Genomic DNA, 23,160 nt, shown 5'->3' with positions numbered 1-23,160 from the left:
AAAACAGACAATGCTATTTAAAAAAAATATTACTATTAAAGAGACTCTAGTCTTCCCCTTTTTCTTTCTGAAGATGCCTTTTTAAATTATATTATCAAAGAATTAAATTGTGCTTTAATCAGTGAAAAAATCTCTGACCAGTCTGTGCTGAAACCTAAAGCTTTTCTCCAAGCTGAGTTAGTAATTAGGTTTGTATGATCTGTTCCAAACAAATGTATGTGATGATAATAAGAGAGAAATCTGCTAGGGTCCCTTTTATCTTTCTATGCTCAATGTCACTGAGGAAGTTTAAACATTTACTATTTTAAGTTAAGGACCTGGTACCAATACAGGCTGGGGGATGAAGGAATTGAGAGCAGCTCTGCAGGGAAGGACTTGGGGGTACTGGTGGATGAAAAGCTGGACACGAGCTGGACATGGGCTGCTTGCAGCCTAGAAAACCAGCTGTATCCTGGCTACATCAAAAGCAGCGTGGCCAGCAGGTGGAGGGAGGTGATTCTGCCCCTCTGCTCTGCTCTGGTGAGACCCCACCTGCAGTGCTGCGTCCAGCTCTGGGGCCCTCAGCACAGGAAAGACATGGACCTGTTGGAGCGGGTCCAGAGGAGGGCCACAAAAGTGATCAGAAGGATGGAATGCCTCTCCTATGAGGAACAGCTGAGAGAGTTGGGGTTGATCAGCCTGGAGAAGAGAAGGCTGTGGGGACACCTTATTGCAGCCTTTCAGTACTTAAAGGGGACTTATAAGAAAGATGGGGACAAGCTTTTTAGCAGGGCCTGTTGTGACAGGACAAGGGGTAATGGTTTTAAACTAAAAGAGGGTAGATTTAGACTGGATATAAGGAAAAAAATTTTACAATGAGGGTGGTGAAACACAGGAACATATTGCCCAGAGAGGTGGTAGATGCCCCATCCCTAGAACCATTCAAGGTCAGGCTGGACGGGGCTCTGAGCAACCTGATCTAGTTGAAGATGTCCCTGCTCACTGCAGGGCAGGGTGGACTAGATGTTCTCTAAAGGTCCCTTCCAACCCAAACTATCCTATGATTCTATGATTAAGTTCTTCCAATGTCAGGCTACAAAGCTGCAGTTAGGATCATTTTTATGTTTGCTAACATTAATCTATACCTTGCTTTTTCTTCACTGGGCTGCAAATTATTGTAACACCAAGAATTTCTGTATACTCAGGTCCAAGCATGTGGCCTGGTACTAGCAGTGGCAATTCCATATTACTGAGCTACAGAGCTACACCATCATTATAATAGTTCCTCCTAAAAGCAGTATGGATTTCATGGCAATAATAAGGCAGACACAGAAATCTGGCCTGGCCAGAATTCCTTGTAGTGTCTTTCACTGTTAAAGATATTGTGAAAAAATCCTGTGCCATTTCAAGCAGACGTTAGAGAACATCTGAGTAGAATAAAACTAGAACATTTTTAATGTCAGCAAGGGCTGTGATAGAGGATGCAATAAATAGACATAATTTTTCAACAGGTGGAGTTTCTTTAGTATAAACCTCAGTTTAAACTGAGGTAAAAGGGTACTTACTGGTTTGAGGTAACTGAGTTTTCTCCTCAAGCGTTCCCACTGAGGCACTGTGAATACCAGTGCTTTAGGGTTGTGCAAGGTTCGTTTTGGGTTGACTATACAGTTCCATGTGGAGTATATTTGAAATAAGATAGTCCGTGCTGGTAAAGTTTGAAAAACTGGAAAGATCCCAGAAAAGAACTGCAAAATGAAAGGAAGTTTGAAAAACTGGTTTTAAAATTTACTAAATCTGCTTAGCTTAAAGGAGGAGAAGGTTAGAGGTAGTTGGCTCACTTTGTATTTTTTTGAACTTAGGAAAATATATCTGATCCTAAGGAGCTTTTGATCTTGTAGGAAAAGGCATTGTAAGATCGCATACGTAGCAGTGAAAGCTGAAGAAAAATCCAAAATCCAACAGAAGTCTGTCATTCAGTGGAGATAATAGCTTCACAACACATAATGGCTTACCAAAAGATGCAGTAGGTGTCTATCGTCAATTATTGGGTTGTTAGCAGATATGTTGGTAGGAATGCCTTTGGGCCATAACGTATGAAAAGCCTCACTTGATAACCATTTAAATGTAAGTACGTGTGAATAAATGTCAACCAGAGGATTTGTTTCCCTACAGACGTTTTTATCTTCTGTTTGACAGAGTAAGAAGGATGCAGTAAGAGCCCCAAACTGGTGCTCTATGACCTGAGACGATGAAGATCTTTTGCCCTATGTTATCCTCTGCAGTACTGGGCTAGAGGCAGGGAGAGTATTTGTCTTTGAAATTAATTTAGAAAGCCACAATGCCTGGTTTTGAAAAGCCAGTGCTCTTGTTTCATCTGATTTTGTTTAATGAATCAAGAATGATATATTGCATAAAAAATGCAAATAGTTATCCGGCCGCTTTTTGAAGCAAACTGCTCAAAGCTGGCTGCAAAATATATTATTAATCAAGTAACTGCTTCTAAGAAAATACCTCTGATATAGAAGTTGGTGTGGGTTATGAATCACCCCAGGAAAAAATTTGAGGCTTGTTGTAGTAACAATGTGAAAAGCTCTTACCAGTTTTCACCAAAAACTCTTTTTTTTATTTTTTGTTATGACTAACCACATCTCTTCAGCATCCTACAATCCTTACAGCTGCCTCATAGCACCCAGAAAATCATATTTAATGGAGAGGAAGATAGATACTAGTTTGAGTGTGGGGAATTAGTTTTGCTTGGCCAACTGCCAATGTGAAGAGTAGATAAAGTACAAATTATTTAGCCTTAAATCCCAGAAAAAACCAAGAAGGATGTCTTTAATAATGAAATGTTAGAGGAGAAGGAGATATTGTAGCAATAAATAAATGGAACCCACTAAGCAGAAAGAGAATACTGAGCTCTTACTATAGTGATATATCCTGTAATATTAGTAACAGCAGAATTTAGCTGAGGCCTGTGGTTAAATGTACTCTTTCTTAAGTGAATGCAAATATTATATTTTCCTTAGACCACTGGTGCTTAGGGCGTCAATTTTTTATTGCTTTTGAAGCCCAAAGGCCCACATCTGGACCTTAATTCTACACCAAATGAGAGAGAAGCGTGCCACCCAGTAAGTCATGAGTATTGCTTTGACAGTGCTTGGGGTTTCCTCAGGGCCACCCTGAGGATACTGAATTTTCCAGTGCTGCTAAAATAATTGAATGCCTACAGACCCTATTTTAAAATGTATGGATATGCATATGTAGTGTTATAGTAAATGATCAGGAAATGGTTTTTGCATCGATGAGTGAAGTTATTGGTGGCCAGTAACAACTGAGCTTGTCATTTTTCATCTTTTAAACTATATTAACTATACCTCAGCTGTAATACTTAGGCAACAGACAACTGTTAGCCATTAGGTTTAAAGAGAAGTTAGGAAAAGGTTTTAAAAATTCAAATAATTTGCCCATAACCAGATAACAGAATTGGGAATCCATTTCTCTGTGGTGTCTCTCCATGCCTGCTTCCTATCTTCTGAATCCAGCAAAGCTCTGAATCCAGCAGACACTTACTGAGAGCATTTCAGTAGGATCCCTCATGATAGAAAGTTTTAATCTCAGTATTCAACCCAATGTGATCAGGATCTAGAATCATATAAGACATAGGAGCTTAACCGCTGGGAAAGCTGTGATTATGCATTCCAGGAAAGTATTCAGTACTCTCTGGGGGTGTCTATACTGCTCAGAGCAGGAAGGTAGCTGCAAGCTCCCTCTGGCTGTATGTGATCAATGTTAGTGCAACCCAAACTAAACCCCAGCTGAGTCCAAGCCAAAAATGCCTGCTAGGAGGGGAGATTGTGTTCATTTAGACAAGGCATTTTGTTAATGTGTATGTGTGACATTTGTCTTGTTCCTATCCTATGCAGAGCCCTTCTATGTCTATTCAGAACTCGGGTGCTGTGTTCCACAGCCCGCACATTTTATGCATGATGTAGTTCCACCATGATGCATGTTCTCCTCTTTTGGGAATTGAAATCCTAATGCCAAATATTTTGCAAGAAGACACTAAAATAGCTGCTTTGTTTGGCTTAGCAAATTGAAAGCTGAAGTAGGATCTTTTTGCCCAATTATAAACAAATGGAAGAAGTATGCAAAAGGAAAGGGAAGAACTGAGTAAGCCCAAGGAAAAGACTGGCACAGCAGAAAAATGAGCAGTAACTGGCCAATAAAGGAGCATTTTTTTTTTTTAAATTAGAGAAGAGATTTTAGCCACCAGATCACAGTGAGGCTCTGGAATTGTCTTCCAATGGGAGCAGTAGGGACAGTAAATAAATAAATTCCTTAGACTAAGCAGGGACTTCTGTGATGCAATGGCGACATGAAATTGCAGGGTATTTGAGCTGACAACCCTGACAGCCCTCTGTGATTCAGCACTTTTGTGTTCCTGTGGATGAGCACCACAGTGGTCTGTGAGCATTAGGTCCTTAAATATTGCAACAGCCCATGAGGCCTGTAAAGAGAAAGAGTGTGCATGTGTATATATGCATATGTATATTTCTCACATATAGATATATATGTAGTTATATATACACATATGGTTTTATATATATATACATAAATTTAAAAGTACCTTAATCTGAAGGGGAAAGTGATGTCGTAAGTTAAACACATTCAGTTTACAGTAATGATCAAGCTAAAGGAGAGACTTGCCTGACAGGAAGAAGGTTCTTGCTCTTATAAGTGCAAGAACAATGGAGGAAAATACATATTGTCTAAGCAAATTTTATTTTGTTGAATATTTATCTATCCCAGCACTTCCTCAAGCGACTGTTCTTTCTCTTGTAATGTAATTCCCCTTACGCTACACAGAAGGAAAATGGTTGTTATAGTTCTGGTGCCTTTAAGCTCTGAATCTACTTGTCCCTCAGAAAGAAGTTGCCTTTAATGTGTGTTTAATAATCTAATTCATCTTTAATTAATGTGGCGCTACCCTGTGAGAAACAGGAATAGTCTTCCTGCTTCTGACTGCCCTTGACTCTGCAATAGAGCTCAGGGGATGAAGGTGAATAAGGTTGTGTGTCTGTGCATTGATTTGTAGGCTCAGGGACTGTCACCGGAGTGTCTCCAGGGGTGCCCCAGGGATTCAGAGCTCTCAACAGCACCATGGCTGAGACAAAACTGAAACGCATGAGGGAGTAAGTAGCATATTTATGTGTTATCAATATCCAGACAAAGAGGATGGATTTGAAAAGCTGCAGAACACAACAAAGAAAACCATGTGTTTTTTCCTCCACTCCAAAAAATCCCTTCAGCAAAAAGAAGTGAATGGTAAGGTATTCTTTACAGACTGGATGCCTCCTTGCCTACACAGAGGATGAAGGTTGACTGTCACTTCTGATGGTTTCTCATAATCTGCACAATCACTGTCATCCTTCCAGGATCTAGTTTGCCTTCACTGCTGTTGGCGTTGTTCTGAACTTTGCTTTCTTTATTAGCTCAGCACATGTCCCTATATCACCTGTAGATATCCATGTTCCCACCATGTTTGCTCCTTCAGCCACACTTCATTCTTGCCTGGAACAAATGACTAGTGGATTTGTTTCCCACAATGAAATGATGATTTAAACCAAACTTGATTGCTGCTGTTGGCAGGGATTTTCAAATGAGACAGAGGAATTTACATGTGCAGCTCCCTTTGAAACTCGTCTAATTGCTTTCAGCATCATTGAAACCCCAGCTTTATTAATAAAGATTTCACTGTCTTAATAAACAAAGACCTGTTCTTCCTTTCTAGAAGGTACTGGTTAATGTATCTTGAGCTTTCATCTTGATTCAGTAATTTCTGGTCTTCCAAGATATTTATTGCACCCTAATTTAGGTACAGATCTGATAATCATAATGCTACGTATTATTTCTGAACCTGATTTTTTTTTGCACTGTTGCAACCTTCAACTGATCTCAGATTGTAAACTCTTTAAAAAAGGGTCATTTTCTTTTTTGTGGGTGGACAGTGCCAACAATATGGTGGATGTTATCAGAATACAAATAAGTTCAAACAGTTAATACTAGTAGTTAAGTGAATCCCCTAAAGAAAACAAATGCAACCACAACAACATTGATGCCAATCACTATTTAAAACAAATTACAGTGCCAAATGCACTGTGTGTTTAAGGGAAATACCAATCAGATTTACTCCAGATAGAAGTTGTTCAGTTTTATGATATTTCAAGAGGCAGCAGCTCCTACGGTTTCACTTCATGGCTTAGCCTTTATTGTGCAAGCAGTCAGCAGGTCTCACAGCCCGCCACTCTGATTGCTTCCCATTCCCTTTTCATGGAAAGTACTTTTAAAAAAAAATGCATCATGTGATGCCAACTAGTTGTGAGGTGAGGTTATTAGTCAAAATGCCTGCTAACCTAACAGGCTTCACCTTGTATTCTCATGGTTATAGGATAACCTTAACTATTTGAACTTCATGGTTGTTGCCTTTAAGGCTGAGGTATGTTTAAATTACTTGCTGCTTTAAAATTCTGTTTTTCCAGTGCTGTTTCATGGTTTTCACAGTTTGTTGTTTCTTATAGGATAAGCAAGTAGTGCTGGTTAAATGCTGAAAAATTGGGAAGTGCTGTTATATGATCCTTTGGAAATGTCACATTCCAGAATAATTTATAAACTAGTCATATGCTAATGAAAAGCCTGATTAACTGCAGTAATTCACTTTTAATGCATTAGACTTCCTGGTTTTGGAACACTTTCCTAGTCATTTCATTCCTGAATGAGAACAGTCAGCTGGATCTGTAGGCCGAAAGACCCGCCCAGCCAGCATCTTGAGAACTTCCAGCTGACTGTACCCATGAACTATTTTCAAGTTACATTCATTGAGAGAATAAACTGATGTGGGGGGATATGTTTTGGGTTTGTTTGGGTTTTTTTGGTAAATGAAAGTACAGATCTCCTTTCGTGCACTATAATAACTACTTTAAAGAAGTCTGTCAAAATATTTACCGAGGTTATTTCCCTTTCTCCTAAACACACTATGACCTCATTTTTTTAATGTGTAAAGCCAAGTATGTTAATTGCTTGGAAGCTAGGGTGTTAAGAAATGAGTGAGCACAGTACCCAGCACACATACACAAGGAGATCCCTGCAAAGCCTTACACATGGCCAGTCTGCACACAGAGCACAGTGGTGGAATTTTCACTGGCAAGAAGGAAGTATATCTGGCTGCAGAATGATGCATGAAGCCTCAGCTGCCCCGCTCATCCCTCAGCAAACTTCATGTAATATGTCGTACTTCACCCACACAGCAGTGCAAGGCAAGGCTAATATAATTTAAACTTGTGCAGTTCAGTTTTACTCAGGAAGCCACAGATTTACGGTGGGTCTTCTAGCCGACAGCTTCTAATGAAAGAGTGAATGTAGTTTGTCTTTGTCTTAAAGAAACTGAATGGCTGGAGTTCTTATGAGGAAACAGAAAACAAAAGCAGTGGAGAAAATGTGGAATTGCAGTGAAATCTGCCCAGGTGACATATTACTATAGAAACAGAAGTACGAAGGTTGGGGATCGGTGCCATTTTCAGATGCTAACAGCAATAGATTCTGATGAGGGAGACTCTCTTTTATGTCATGAATTGCAAAAAGTAAGCATTGTGCCTGCACATCACAAGTAACCTGAAAGAAACTCTTTCATTAGTTCTGAAAAAATGGTAGATTCATGTAAATAACACGGGGTCTAACAGCAAAAAGGCCTTTTAGCCATTCGTAAATGGCAAATGTGAATAATATGGGCTTGCAGACAACTGCACCAGGACAGTCACCTGACAAGATGTGATATGTTCATTGCTTGAGTCATTGCAGTGTGCTGCACTGAATGCACTGAATGCATTCTTCGACAGCAGAGAGCCTTGCTCTTTATCAGAGTGCAAATTTAGGTAGCTACTACTGGATATCTACTGGATTCTTGTGCAGACCTTTATACCTATATTCATGTGAGAGGGAAGTTGTGCTAAAAGTCCTTACAGGAATGTAGAAGGAAGCCTTCTTCTACATACTCAAGATGTTCTTGAGTAATATAGGTGGGAGTCCTTTGTATTCTATTTTGAGTAAAAAGAAAAAGCTTAGGGCTTAACCTCTAGACGGCTGACAGTGTTTATGATTCAATCACCAGCTTCCTTCACTAGAGTCCCTAAATATTTTCTGTTACACCTTCTTTCCAATTCCCATTGCACTCTGTTCCAGAATTTTGAGTTGCTGTCCTCTCAGAAAAGTCACAATAAAATCGCCTACCCTAGTGACTAAAATTCCTAGGTTGTTACACCTGTATATGCCAGTGCTCGTAATAAAGTTTATAGCAGCAGAGATTTAACTTCACCTTTCAAGTGGAGTTCATTCTCTCTGCAGAAATTTCTACTTCAGTGCTAAGCATTTCAATATTAGGATCTTCTGCAGTTCTGCAGTGTTGATAAGAAATCTGTTTCCTGAACTAGCTCCCTCAAAGGTTATCTGAGCTTTTTCTCATTATGTTCCTTCCCAGCCTTGCATGTTAACAGTGAGAAGTGAAGCAAATATATAAATCAGAGTTGTAAGACTCATATTCTTCATATTGGGATTTTAGGCTGAGGAATCATGTTAGATGCAGGAAACAGGAGGAGATCTTTCTTGGTGTTTTCTGTCCTGGCCACCATCTTATTCTCATAGTGGTTCCCATCCATGGTACTGGGTAACTTGGTGCAATCCTCAGTCTGAGAAGCTCTACTCTCACATGCTATCCAGAGCCAAATTATCTTCACCAGAGAGATCCACGAGGAAAACCTACAGTCAGTTCCACTGATGTTCCCCTGTAGAGACTTTCCAACTATGTGTCTCAGAAAAGAACCAAGCTGTTCTTCAAGCCAAAGCTTTTTTTCACCATCAGATCAAATCGTTATACTGCTATGTTCTTATATTGCTTTTTTTTTATTATTTTCCCCTGAGGTCCATTTGGCTTGTCAAAGTCTTCTTTACAAGATGTCAGAAGCTTTGGCAGTAAGCGTTGCCTGAAAGATTGGCTTTGTCCCTAAGGAAAGGCTTTAGAAGAGTCATTGTAACAAACAGTAGTTTATTTTCTGCCAGCTTCTGAAAAACTTGGTGGACAAACCCAAAGCTTTCTTCAGGCTCGGATTAGCAGCACTGATAGCTTGCAAATGCTAAAGAGGTCAAAATCTGCATTAAAAGAGACAGACCCAACTTGTTCAGATCTCTAGCTGAAAAAGCTTTTCTGCTTCTTTTCAGTTTACTCTATCTTATTCTGAGGCCCTTCTTAGCAAGTTTTTTTACCACCTCAGCTACAATTTGACCACAATGAAGGGCCTGGAAGAAGCACAGAAGCCTGTGGCAAGTCTTAAGATGCATGCTTGACATTTCAAGTCTCTGCAGGGTTTCATGATCTAAAATGGAAAAGCAAAGGTGAGAATTAAGGCATGTGACTGCAGAAATTTGGGGACAAGAACAAGCCTTGTTAGGGGTTTTGGTGCAGTTGGCTATCTTCACCGCTGTACCTTCTTATATTATGTAGTTTTTGTATCCCAGATGTCCAGTGAGCAGAGACTTCCCCTTGGAGCCTCTTCAGTACTGTAGTCAAAATTCATTTCTTAGGCCTTCTAAAATCAGGATTTGTGTTTTACAGAGTAAGGTTAGTTTTTGAATAATGAAATAGCTACGGAATAGAAAGTATATCTTTTTCTGTCTTTCCTGAAAATATAGAGAAATAAAAACGTAAGAAATGAAGAAAAAAAACCCTTAGCACAGGGTGTTTTGTGCTCCTTTATGGAGGTATCCATGAATATACACAATGAGTCATTTTAATAGCTGTGAACTTTAATATGCAGTTTAGAATTCAATAAAATGTATGTCAGTAAAAGGAAAAGGCTTTTATGCCCCAAATTTTAAGTAAATTAAAATCCTTTAGCACAGCAGTAAGCACCTCTTAGTCAGTCCCTGAAGTCTCACACACAGCAGCATACCATGATCAGGCAAAAGACTTCATCATCACCTGCTGGGTGTAAGTAAAGTCGTCTTTCAGAAGTCATGGAGAAAAGGCATTTGGTGATATTTTTATTCTGTTCCTGTGAATGCTCATAACACTATTGGTTTAGAGTCATGAGCAGTATGCATACACGCTTCTTGTGCTTGTGACGTTGGCATCAAATGTATCATTTATCTTAAAAATTCAGAAAGAAAGGTCACACTGAAGTCCTTGAACAGGCACTGGATATTCTTTAAGAAAAGTAGTCCTAAAAATGCCTGAAGTATAGGAGAGTTTTTGTGCAGTTATTTCTGCACATTTTTGAACTATTACAGTAAAGAAACTGATTATTTGATTTAGTGTTTTATTAGATGCTGGGTGGACCTTCCTCAGGGCCAGCTCTGAGCCTACTGAAACTGACTTTGTTATTGACTTGACATCATTGAGGACAGATTTAGGTGAAGGCAAAAGCAACAAATATAGAAAAGCTAATTGGCTTTTTAGACTTCCTTAAAAAATTTCTCAGTGACCTTTTAATTGCCATTGACTGTCATGTTGAAGGTGTCATGATGTAAACATGCATGAGGAATAAGATGTCTTCTCACAGACAAAAGATGTATTTGGTAAAGAAGTTTATTGACACTGTCTGAGCTATGACTGTTTTTTGTAGATGAATAGAGGACAGTATCCTTGAAGGTATTGATCCCAAAATGTTTTCCAGCATGACATTTCCTCTTACACGCACCACAATTGCTCTGTTCAACACTCCATCTTCTGGTTGTAATTTCTGTCTGGTGATGCCAAGACATCTTACAGCATAACAGTAGCTTTTGCTTCTCATGCACAGTTACCTTCCAGACGCGGATTTGAAGGTCTGAAGTATATTGGTTTTGCTGTTTGCTTTACAAACAAGTGAAGTGAAAATACAGTAAAACTAACTGGGAACACTGGGAGAGTTGAACCCACCTTGACATGACCAAGCTGGGAACTCAGTTCTTGGCTCCTGTCAGGGAGAAGTGAGTGAATGCTCCCAGCTTGTGAGTAGTTGCTGTCCCAAGGCAACATCTAAAAGAAGTGCAAACAGGTGAATCCTGGGCTCTTCTGCCTAAGAAGAAATGAAGGTGAGCGAGGCAGTGGCTACTGCCCAGAAGTGTAGGAGTCCTCTGCAGCAGAAGCAGCAATCCCCCCTCAAGGCTGAAGCTGGAGCTGATGGTCCAATTCCCCAGGCATTTTTCATGGGTTTTTCAAATTCTTTCCATTGTCCATGCTGTTCCCCTTTCCACAGCAAAAATAGATTGCTTCTTTTGTTTTCTTGGCCCTCTGTCTTTTATACTTCTCCTCTCCACCCTGCATCCAGGGATGGGAAAAGCATGTCACCTGCTAATGCTATCTTTTCAGCAGTTCTCAGCAGCTTTACATTTGTTATGATGCACTTTAAAATGAATAAAGAGAACAAACTCAGTAGCTAGAGTGAGCGAGTCTTTTAGGGCACAAATGAACTTTGATGGATTTGCTTGGGATACTCATCCTGGTACTCATTTTGCACATTACTTGAACCTCAGGTCCAACTCATAAAATACAGTGTAATATTTCATTAATTTAGATATGTAAAAAAACCTCAGACTTTTTCAGCTTCTCTTCTGAGATGCATGTCATAAATCCGTGAGCCATTCTGTTATCATGACTTTTTAAGGATTTTTTTTAAAGTGGACAGAAATGTCATAATTGCTTTAGCATTAGAGAAGGTTTTTATACAGCTTGAAAATTGCATTTCAGTAGCAAAACACATAAAATTATAAGTATAGACTCACTCATTTTAAAATGTGAAGTAGCCCCAAACACTCAAAACATTAGAGGAATTAGACTAATACATCTCTCTCTTTTGCACAAAAAGCTGGGTTTCCCTAGTTCCTCATGCTGAGCATACATAATGTGTAGATTGAGCTGTTGAGTTTTCTAACACCTCGATTTTGTCAATGGTTGGCAAATGTGAGAATGATTTCACGTGGCATTAATTGTATAGTCTGTTTTCAGTATGGAACTACCTGAAGAATCTTGACAGTGTTTACTGGATGCAGCATTGCAACCTTGGGAGGTTTACAAAGGCACTTGGGAGAAAAATAGGTAGGGAATATGCAAAGGTGTTCACCAAACCCTCACCAGGACTATTGATGTTTACTGTTTCTCTCATTGCTTCTGTCTTCATCTGCTTGCTACTCTAATGCTGTCCTTGTCTGTAAGAAAAATCTGTCCTTTCCTTCTTTCCTTCACCACATTTTTTCTCAGTCATCACATAGTGATTTCTTTCTTTTGTATTTGTAAGCCATTAAGGTATATATCTCATATTCCCCATGCGGAAGGTGGTGGGCAACGCAGAGTTGGTATCATAAAAAATAACTCATGGGGTAAAACACCAGAGACTGGGCAACATGGAAACTATCTTGTGTGAAGGAGAGGTTAATAGAGCCAAAACTCCGCATTTGCCTTAATTCCAAAGGGAGCAGCTGCCACTTCTGAGGGTGCAGCTGCATCAGGGGTGGCTCTGTCACAGGTCCTTCTGCACTGAACCACCTTGCTGATCAGCTTGTTTACATGATATGTTGATTTTCAGAGTCTGGAGATACCAAATCAACTGTACTGTATTTACAGTAGCACCTGTACTACATTTACATTAGCCAGACATGGCCAAAGACTGTGACAAAATCAGAGGATGCTAGTACTTGTAAGGCCTAACCTTGCTTTTAATTTTAAGGTAACACATTGGACATGTATCTCCATTAACATTTTCTGCAGGAAAATAAGAGGAGCTGAGTATTGGAAAAATTCCCTTTAGCTTAATGGCAATTTTCCTAGTTCAGTCCTGTTTCAGCGTGAGCTTAGATTTTATCGTTGCAAATCTATTAGCTGAAAGAAATTATTTAGATAATATATTATGATTGTTATATTTCTGTTAATAGAAATCTTCATTATTATTTTATGTGGCATATTTTCAGGCATCTAGATGTACAATTATTTGATTTTCCAAGAGATTTGAGACAGAGGAATTACCAGGGTCCTATTTTGAAAAGTATTCAAGTATTAAATGTTCACTTTTTGGGGAAAAAAGATGAAAGGACTAGACCTCTTTAAATGCTTCCTCTGTGAAACTTGCCTTGTTTTGATGAAGAGCCAGAAGAAACTGCATAAACCTTTCCAGGCCTTTACGAAAATCATGGATCTACTGCCCATAGTTGGCAATTGCTTTTCGTTCTTTCTCTATAGCATGATGTAGTCATGGAATTGTATGGCTCCGCCAAAACATGAACTGGCCTTAGTCCTGGTTTGTGCTATGAACTTTTCCCAGGGCTACAGATGTGGAAAGGGACCTGAAAGAAGTTGTGGACTTAATCCACCTCTGTCCAGGCCCCTTTGAGTAGGTATAGATATGAACTAAGCCCAAATGGTTGATGTACAAAAACTTTACACGATCAGTTATTTGTGTATATATGTTAGTAACTATTTTTATGTGTACATATATACGTGCATGCATACTTGTCCTAACTGGGCATCTCATGATCCACAGCAGTTGGGTTTTTTTTTAACTTTTAAAAAGTCTTTTTGATTGGATTATTTGAAAGTATTGTTACTTTTATGATAACCTTGTACAGTTGTTTAGCATAGTTCAGCGCCTGAGTGCTGCTTCATCTCCCTCTGTTGCTGTACAGTGCACAAGCCCAGCTGAAAGTTTTGTCTGTAAATTACTATGAGGCTTGTGATGTTTCTGTCAAGAATTGTCCAGCTCCATCCCAGCTGATTATATTAATCTCTCCATTGATGGACTTGACGTGTTGACAGCCTTTTAGTAAGACTGGCTTATTGGTAACTCAGAAATGCATTGTTTTACATCCAATAGTAACATTTAATACAATATGGCTAAAGACAATGCTTGGATTGAGCATTGTGATCTTTAATATTATGATTGTTCATTGAAATGCAGAAGTCTGTATCTCTTCCTTTCTCTGATGGGCAAATTGTTAGTTTTATAACTGTCATTTCAGTGTGAGACCCTAAATCAGGAGAGATCCCCTAAAAATTCAAGCCACCTAAAAGGAAAGCAGCATTAACTCTGAATTACCACACAGCTGAACAAAAGAGATTGCAGTTATATTCCTAAACTCTTATGAGAACTGTATAGAATTACTGACTTTTCAGAGAGAACTACTGTATCCTTGCATGCCCACATTCAAGAGGCATCTGTATATTGTGCTGCTCTTCAGACACATCTGTCTAAAATAAATGCATTGATAAAGCAAATGACATCAGGTATGTTAAATGTGCCTTGATCTTTTTGCTTGATCTTGGTCAGTGATGCTGAGAGAATTAAACTGATGACTTTCAAAAACTGTTTGTATACTGTGACACTGTTAAAAACCTGGTTAAAAACCAGGACATTGTTTAAAATAATTCTAGCAAGACTAGGAAATCTCAGAATGTGTATAAAGAGACTGCAGCCCTGGGAAGTGTGTTTCAGGTAATTCTTTGTGAATACTAAATGGTATATTTTTCACCTGTCTTACCTCTGGAAGAATAGCTCTATATAAGCAAACTTGTTTCCTCTCTCATTTTTAGTATTGGCAGTAAATTTGCTAATATAGGAAGACTTTAAAATTGCAATGTTCAGGTTTGATTTAAATGACCCTGTTTTGTTGTGATTGATTTTTTTTTCTCTGGGAAAAACTAAAAACCCCATTCTTCTTATGACAAACCATATTTTAAATTAGTAGTAGCTAGAATTCAACTAGCTGCTCTAAATTCTAATTTACGCTTCTTCCAAGAGCAGATGTCAGCTTCAATTCCTATTTTACAAATTCATTTATCTCAGAAAATGAGATGCATGGAGAATACTATTGTTGATATTTCTTCAGCTGTGTGTCTACAACTTTTAATAATAAGATCCTTCTTAGCTCATGGGAAAACATGTCCTAAATATGCTTTAGATTTTGCAGGTCTTTGAAGTAGGACATCAGAGAGTTTTGTTTGCAATTAAATTAAGGTGCTTTAATTCAGGAATTATGAAGTAATTAAGGATGGATTATGAAAATTATCATTGTGTCTTCAAGTGAAGAAATTTTCATTCAGCAGTAATATGATGAAAGTCAAAGTCCACTGAGGCTTGAAGGTGAAGGTAGGGGCTAATATTAGCAATTCATATTTTCTTTTGCTAGCTTTTATATAATAATTCTTTCAATTTCCTTTTTTTTTTTTTTAAAAAAAATAAACCTGCCCTTTTCTTAGACTTTGCCATGGAACTTATAATGCACTTCTCCTAGCAGATCTCAAAGGGTCTTTATAGAGCAACGGACAAGCTTTGCTGCAACTGCCGTTTTGAACCCAGAGCAGTTTCTTTCAAGTTTCAGAGAAGTTTTTATCATTCATAGTCAATAATGCCAACATACGGAATGACAGGAAGATAACTTGAGAGGAAAGGGACCTTTTCTGTTGTAACTGAGATAAACCTGTTTGTTTACTGAACCGTGAGATGCTGTAGCAGATATCCTAACATTTTCTGGTACAGTTAGAAAACAATATTTTGTATGAGATCAAAGATATGTAATTTCCTGATTCTTTTGCAGAGTCATTTCAGGAGATAAATGTAACGGTCTTTTTGACCAAGATTCCTGTTACCACTGGTTAGCTGCAAAGTGGCATGATTGTACTCTGTTCTAAAGAGAAATGTAAGGTTAATAAATGAATAAATGAATAAATGAATGCTTAGAAATAGCATGTTCAGGGACAAATTGGAGTTGGGTGTATTGATGGGAATCCTAAGTAATACTGCTGGATTCCATGCAGATACCCCTGAGTTAGGGAGAGCAGAATTTAGTGGCAGCTGCTGAAATTATTCTTTCAAAGATCCCTGCACTTGCTTTTATGCCCCATGACCCCAGTCCCAACAGATTTGCCTCCTACTTTACAATATGCTTGTTGGTGTGGGATGCAGGTGATCTGGCTGCATCCAAAAGGATAAATAAATGCCCACTGGAATGGATATTCCATGTCCAGAAAGCTTCTTTTTTTAAGGTTTACATTGAAGTAGCCGTGAGTGACATTAGTATTTTGAAATAACTGTATTTTCTGTGGTTGGCTTAGGAGCCATGTGTTCATTGCTTGCTATGGCAACATGAGCTGTTATTGCTGATGCCTGATCCAGAGGGACTTTCATGGTGTTATTCTGGTGTGCTCAGGAGTGACCTGTGTAGAGCGTGGTGACTCGGCAGCTGCAGAGCCTCTCCTTGCTCCCGAGCACAGATCGCACCACAGCTCCCTGGAGGCACTAGTGAAAGCTCAGTGTTTAGGAGCAAAAAGTGCCGCTTCCCTTTGCAGGTGGATGAGGGTTTAAAACCAGAATGGTTTAAAATGATAGTCGTTATCATGCTGAATGACATTTGAAATTGGGAAGCTGAAAACCCCCTTAGCTGCTGATTTTTGTCATGGTTATCCTTCAAGGCAGGCAATGACAAGCTTTTGAGAGATATTAACCCAGCTGCTAACGCCCACAGAGGAGCACAAACTTAAGCATTAATCTTGTTTTGTGGCTTTTGTCAGTGTTGCATGAAGGTATGTGTATTGTAATTGATCTTCAGAGCAGAAAGGAAATGTTAATATGTAGCTAGTAGCAGAATAGTAAAAATAAAGACCCGTGGGATAATAGAAAATTCTTTGTTCACCCAGGGAAAGATTTACAACTTCCTCAGCCAGTTGAGAACACAACATTATTATATTGTCAAATTTTAGTAATTTTGCACTGATGCATAGGAAATCAACTGCAAATCACCAGATAGCCTGATAAATTTATTTGGGCCCAGATCCACTAAATGACTTCGAACATTTTTAGACACCCTGAGTATAAAATTGCAGTCCTCAAGGCTTCTATTTAGCTCCCCTCTAGTGCTGGCAGTGAGTCAAAGTGGTAAGTGCCTATGATTTTGCTGATATTCATACTGCTTTTCACATGCTCAGAAGTGCCTTACCCTTGATAGAACCGAGCCCCTACCTCATGTGCAAACCCCATCATTACCCACAAATCAGATATCTGTCTGCCTGTACGGCCTTTGGGGCTTGTTGCAGTTAATTTTCTCCAGGCGTGGATTGTATGCTGCACAAAAGCTGGCAGCCAGAGGCATTTTGTTTCAGACTACAGCTTCCATGGATGACATAGATGACTGGCAATATCTGCTCTCCAGCCAGTACGTTGGTGGTCGTAGCATGCCTCCAGGTTATGGATATCCCCAGCCCTGTGACTCCTCTGCCCGGAGCATCGGGACTGCTCTCTGCAGCCAGAAGGAGTGAGGGAAGCTGGGCTCACTCTGGAATCTCTTGCAGTTTGCAGTGAGAAAGCACACTCTCTGGGTACTCACTTACACGTGGTAACCTGTATTTCAGTCCCAAGGACTGAAAGGACTCCAAGGATTGCTCATACTATTTTATCCAGGGACTGTTTCATACAAATAATGTTTGCACATACCTCCAGTGTTGTCCTTGGTCCCTGACCTATCCAGAGTTGTCCTCCATCATTGCTAATTCTCGTCTGGCCCAATGTATCTGGTTTCATACAAATCAGAATGATAGGTGAAGGAGAATCCTTTGTCCCCCAGTCTGACTGGTGATTATGGTACTGCTCTGGGTGGCATGAGTTTGAATCTCCTTCTGCCCCCAGGTTTCCAGCTCTTTGGGTGGACCCTGGGACCCATGGACCCTGGGACAAAAGGGGAGGCTGAGTACCTGTGTGGTCACATTGAATTGCTGAGAGTTCTGGGTGGACAGAGGTGATTCCCAATGTCACAGAAGCCAGGTGTCAGATTTAGGATAAGCCTTTCTTCAGTCGTGGTGGGCTGTTGTTTTGGGTAGATGCCTTTCTGGGGTGCCTGCATTGCACAGGGAGCTTAGGGTTCAGTCACAGAGTTGTGGATTTCATTATCTGAACAAGATGCTTAAAAGTTAGGAAACACAGTGCTCAAAAGCCAGCAATTAATCCCTCTGTATATCTAAGCCTTTGAAACACAGTGAAACAAAAGAAAGAACAATCTGAAATATGACATTTAAGCACATTAGTGTATAACATCCTGGGTCAGACCCTTGGATGGTAGAGCCTGATGTAACTCCTTTGATTTCAGCATAGTGAAAAACAATTTAGGGCAACGTGGGATGGGGTTCTGGCCCACAAAGCTTGTCAGAGTAATGAAATCCCAGATGTCAGGTATGTCTTTTGCTTTTGTAGTCTTGGCTGAGGAAGAGGTGGTGGCTCATTTCTGGGGGAAAATAGTGAGTTTGTAGGTGAGTGAGCTATAAGATAGCACAAAAAGAGTAAATGCCAGTAAATCAGAAAATGTGGCCAAATGGGAGTGTAAATGGGCATTCCATACTTGGTTTGTGGTAAGGCTTTTAACCATTTCAAAACTGTAAATGCAGGTGTCCCATATTTCATTTGAAATAAAAGTAACGATAAAGAGAAGGGCAGTGCAAAATCCTTTAGTGTGCCTCTGTAGGACTTCACGGGGATGGAAGAATATTCCCTAGTATAGGATCAGGGCCATAATGTGCAAAACTCACTTTCCAGGAAGGCACTTTCCTCCTCCCTCCATCAGGATTATAGGTTCACTCAGTAACGTCTGTTTGACATTTACTGTCTTAGATCCCACACTTCTGCCTCTGTGACAGAAAATGCATGCTGTGGTAGCAGACTCACATTAATGCAGCTCTGAAGTCGAAACAGAGCCTGATGTCTTCTTTTGTAAAAACAGGTTATAATTTTTGTTACCTACCCCTTAATTTTCAACCTATGAACATTTTTCCCCTAATATTATTGTATTAGCTGTTATACAGATTATCTGATTTGCATGCTCTGCCAAGCATAACTGAAAAGATTCAAGTCTGCAGGTCACATTTATTAGCAGAACCAATACTCCCGAGGTATGTGTTTGCTTAATTTTTCACCTTTAAATAGACAGGACTGCCAAAAAATTAAACATCCTTGTCTAAGAGGGAGAGAGGAGGTCAGTAACAGCATTAATGAAGTAGCAGTGATTTCAAAATAGCTTCTCATGTATTGATTTTTAACTATTGGAGAGAAATACTGTGATATTTCTGATGAAGTTTTGTGAAGAAATGTACATTATTTAATGAACAAATCCCTACTTAGATTTCTGTGGTAAGCTAATCCCTAGGTTTCCAGTGTCTGAGAATTAATCACTTCCAATAGTTTTAGTTTTCCCCTAAACAGCACTGTTGCTAGGAAAAAAAAAAAAAAAGGGCAGTTTATAGTTATGAGAAGCAGGACTGAAACAAGTCTGGACCTGCAGAGGTTCCAGCTTTACCCTGTGGCTTCTGATCCTGTTTCCGGCTTTCTCTGTCCCGAGTTCCCGATCCGCCTCTGTGTCAGGATCCAGCAGAAGGGGTAACATGTGGCCGAAGGGGGGATCACAGCTGGGCATGACCAAGCTGCAGAAAAGCAGTGAGAGCAGGTGGGTTGTGAGAAGTGTTTCCTCCTTGTGAGACCAGATCAGTCATCTAGGATATGCTTCAGGTGAAAATACCATATTAGATGCATTGTCCATTTTTACCAGCAGTCGGTCCTATTATATATAACAGGATTTTTCAGAAGTGGTTTTCTGTTACTGAGGAAACTCTGTATGCTTTCATATCAAATGAAGTTTCCGCAACAATAATGTTAAAATTCTTTCCAATGGTTTTCTAAGAATGGAGGAATTACATAATGTGAAAATTTTACTGCCTGCAATCTCACTCTAAAGATATTATTCCTCAGCAATAACATGATGACCACAGGTGAAAAGCAGCTACCCCTTTAGGTGAATTATGCTATCAGGTTAGAACAGTTGGCCTTGCCCTGGTGTTAGACATGTAGAAAATCAGTACAAAATCCGCAAAAAAATGTACAACTAGAGTATGTGATGTTGTTAGGGGGCAGTGTGCAGGTTTAACCATTTAAATTGCTTTTGGGAAGTCTTGTGCTGGCTCCCTCTGAAGCTGTGTGCAGGGTATGAGAGCGCTGAGCCTTGATGCTGGCACCAGGAGACAACTCTGCTCCCTTTCTCTACCTCTGTACAGCTCACAAAGGGCGATCCTTGGCGTGGCCACAAACTGAGTGTGTCCCAGCTCCCTGCTGCCCTCTGCCCCGGGCGCTGGCCGTGGAGCTCACCACAGGCAGCATGAGGCCAGGGCCGTGGGCAGCTCCCCGTGGGCAGTGGGCTCTGCCCTGCAGGCAGCAACGTGCTCTGCTCACGCCTGAAGACACCCTGCTCATGCCTGAGGCTGTGCCAGCAAGCACGCTGTGTGCCGAAATGGGGAGCAGCTCAAAGCCCCCATCACTGACAGTATAGACAGTAAATACTGTAAAGGCATGCTAATCCCCTATAAATAACAGGCACCTCACTGCTGGGGCGATAAATGATGCAGTTCCCATCTGGCACAACTCCGGGGGCTATCCTTTCGGTTTTCCATTGTCTAAAATGGTAGAAAGCAGTATGTGACAGAGACTCAGTGGAGCGGGAACATGAGCGCAGCTATTTAGGCTGAAATTTTGGAATACTAGATAGTTCACTTCCTCGTATCTCCTTTCTGTCTACAAGAATTGCCACCAAGCAAAGTGTTAAGGCATCAAATGTTTTAACATGCTAGAAACACAATATGTGTAAAGCTTGAGAAATATGTGAAAGTATTAGAATCTCAGATACCATTAGTTTATTTTAGCGTGGAAGAAAAATTTGTCAGAGAAACCTTCCTCACATACACTGAGAAGCTTTACTGAAGGCGTCTTCGTGCCATGATGGATTTAATGAAAAAAGAATGATTGTCCCACCTAACTACTCTTGAAATCCTAGCAAAATGCTAGTGGGAGGAAAGGCTGCTTACCACAACTTTACCTAACCAAAATAAGACATTTTTAATGCAAATTGCAGATGTTCCTGCAAGGTGATCCCAATTAGTCCAGCTCACTTTCTAACTAAGCAAAGGGCATCATCACCCCTAAAATGTGCAAGTCTGACACTAAAAGACAATCAAATCTCAAATGCTCTAACATATAAAGTTTAGTGAGAGAAAACAACGCAAAACCTGTGGCAGATGTGTGCAGAGTGGGCAGATAGTTTCTGATTTGCTGATGGAAAATTACTCCGATATTTTCACCAAAATATTATGAACCCATCATATGGAAAATTTTATGTTGCCTGCAGCTTGTGATACATGAATTTAAAGATGTTTACCTTTAGAAAAAGAAGTGCTATTCATTGCCATGGATCTTCTTTATAAATCAGCATTAAGATCCTGTGAGTGTATTCTTTGTCACTGAATTACAGATCTGTCTTCTGATAAAAGGAGAGTGCTGTAGGAAAAGGAAAAAAAAGTTATCTCATGCTGAGCTTGTACGAAGGTTTCCTTGTTGTTTGATAGAAGCTAAAATAAAGCAATGACTCCTGAAATTTGTTTGTTCACATAAAATGCCACTGGTGTATGGCTGACTGGGGTTGCTCCTTTTGGTTTTGATGAAATCCAGAGACAACAATACATGTATGTATCCTGGGCTTGCTGTAGATAAAACAATACGTCGGATTCAGCATGAAAGGAATCTTGGTTTGTAACAATGACAATGGGCATGCTTCCCATGACTTTACTATGCCAGGTTTTTACTCCTGGGTTCTTTGTGTACCAAACAACCATAGAGAAATTCCCCAGGGAACTTTAGTTCCTTGTACTGTCAGATAAGGTGCATCATTATATCATTTTAATCAAAGGTAGCTACATTTAGAAAAAATCAGTATTAGTTATTGCTTGTGTTAATATACAATGTGAATTAAATTTTACTTCACCTTTATGTAATATTTACCCCCAGATCTGCCATTGGGAAGCTGGGAGCAGAGGTATTTGAGGCTGTGTACGGCTGTCTTAAGCAAGCGAGACAGCAGAATGTCAGTGAGGAGGAGGTCAGGAGTCGTCTGGAGAAACTGGTTTCTAGAGCAAGCGATTGCTTTGAAGTGGATCAGCTTCTCTACTTCGAGGAGCAGCTACAGGCTTCAGAATCATGTCTTCAGCTGCAAAAGGCATGCCAGTAACAGCACTGGAAAAGGCAGGGAAGAGTGAAGATGCTGAGCTGCCTTCTTCAGGACATCAAGCAAGTAGGGGAGGTATTCGAAGGAAACTGCTGAAGGTAACGTAGTACATTAGCATGTGGGTAAACTCCATTTGAGAATCCAGACTGCAGTGAGAAGTGAGTAGATATGGTGCAGATTACAGTTGTGACAGTCGAGGGGAGGATTCACCGTTACCAGAGTCCCCTTTTTTCAGCACTTAAAGCATAAAGAAGAGTGTTCTGGACCACGGCCAGGCATCAGTCCTGCGCTCAGAGCATCACTGGCAAAGCTGCTGCTGATGGAAATGGTGCAGGATTAGACTCCAACTGCTGATGATTCCTGCACTAACTAGTCCTCATGACATCTAAGCCCGTATTTTTGCACTTTGATAGATTTACCTTTGAACATACATGTATATGTACAGCTACTGAGCTGCTAATTGTCTTGTTACTATTCATTGTTCAAAAGGGCTGCATTTAATCCGTGTGACTTTCAAAGGAACTGTGAAAATACATGCATATGTGTATTTTTATATACATATATGCATGCTCACGTACACAGAGATAGGTATGTGTATCCAGAGAGGCCGGAAGATGTCTGGCCATACACTGTTCATGTGTGTATGTACACAGAGAGAGACGTGAGGCCTGAACTATAGCTGACTATGTTAGATAGGAATCCTTACTATGACTTCTGAGTGTTTTGGATCAAATCCATTGTACACAGGATGAACAATAAACTAATATTTTTTGGCTTGCACATGGTTAATGTTTTTTTCTTTGTGTTTATGCTCACTTCTTCATATGCATCACACTTTTGCTGATTTCAACTGTATATCATGCTCTGATTATATACCTGATGTTTTCCTTCGAAGTCTTCCTTCTTTATTCTGCATTCTGAGCTCCTTCATCCCTCTGTGTAAAACACTAAAGGATAACAAAGCGGTACAATCTATAAAGAAATCTCAAATGAATTGTGGACCAAATTAATTTTAGGCATTGAGCGATTATCATAACCCTTATGTTTCCTGCTTTTGTGCTACAACTCTTAAAGGACTCA

The 23,160-nt window shown here is 39.9% G+C and overlaps 1 protein-coding gene across 1 annotated transcript in view; it reads left to right on the top strand.

Moving 5' to 3' along the window:
* NEK11 (NIMA related kinase 11) overlaps positions 1-22,795 on the top strand; it is a 101,787-nt gene extending 78,992 nt beyond the window's left edge. The window contains exons 15-16 of the mRNA XM_064444139.1: positions 5,075-5,171; positions 21,864-22,795. Of these exons, the coding sequence (XP_064300209.1) occupies positions 5,075-5,171; positions 21,864-22,083 (317 nt within the window). The 3' untranslated portion in view covers positions 22,084-22,795. The remainder of the gene's footprint in view (positions 1-5,074; positions 5,172-21,863) is intronic.
* The last annotated feature ends 365 nt before the right edge of the window (positions 22,796-23,160 follow it).

The sequence above is a fragment of the Phalacrocorax carbo genome, chromosome 2 (genome assembly GCF_963921805.1).
Source record: "Phalacrocorax carbo chromosome 2, bPhaCar2.1, whole genome shotgun sequence".
Taxonomy (NCBI): Eukaryota; Metazoa; Chordata; class Aves; order Suliformes; family Phalacrocoracidae; genus Phalacrocorax; species Phalacrocorax carbo.
The sequence above is the reverse complement of the archived record's forward strand: the minus strand, read 5'-3'. Positions and strand labels throughout refer to the sequence as shown.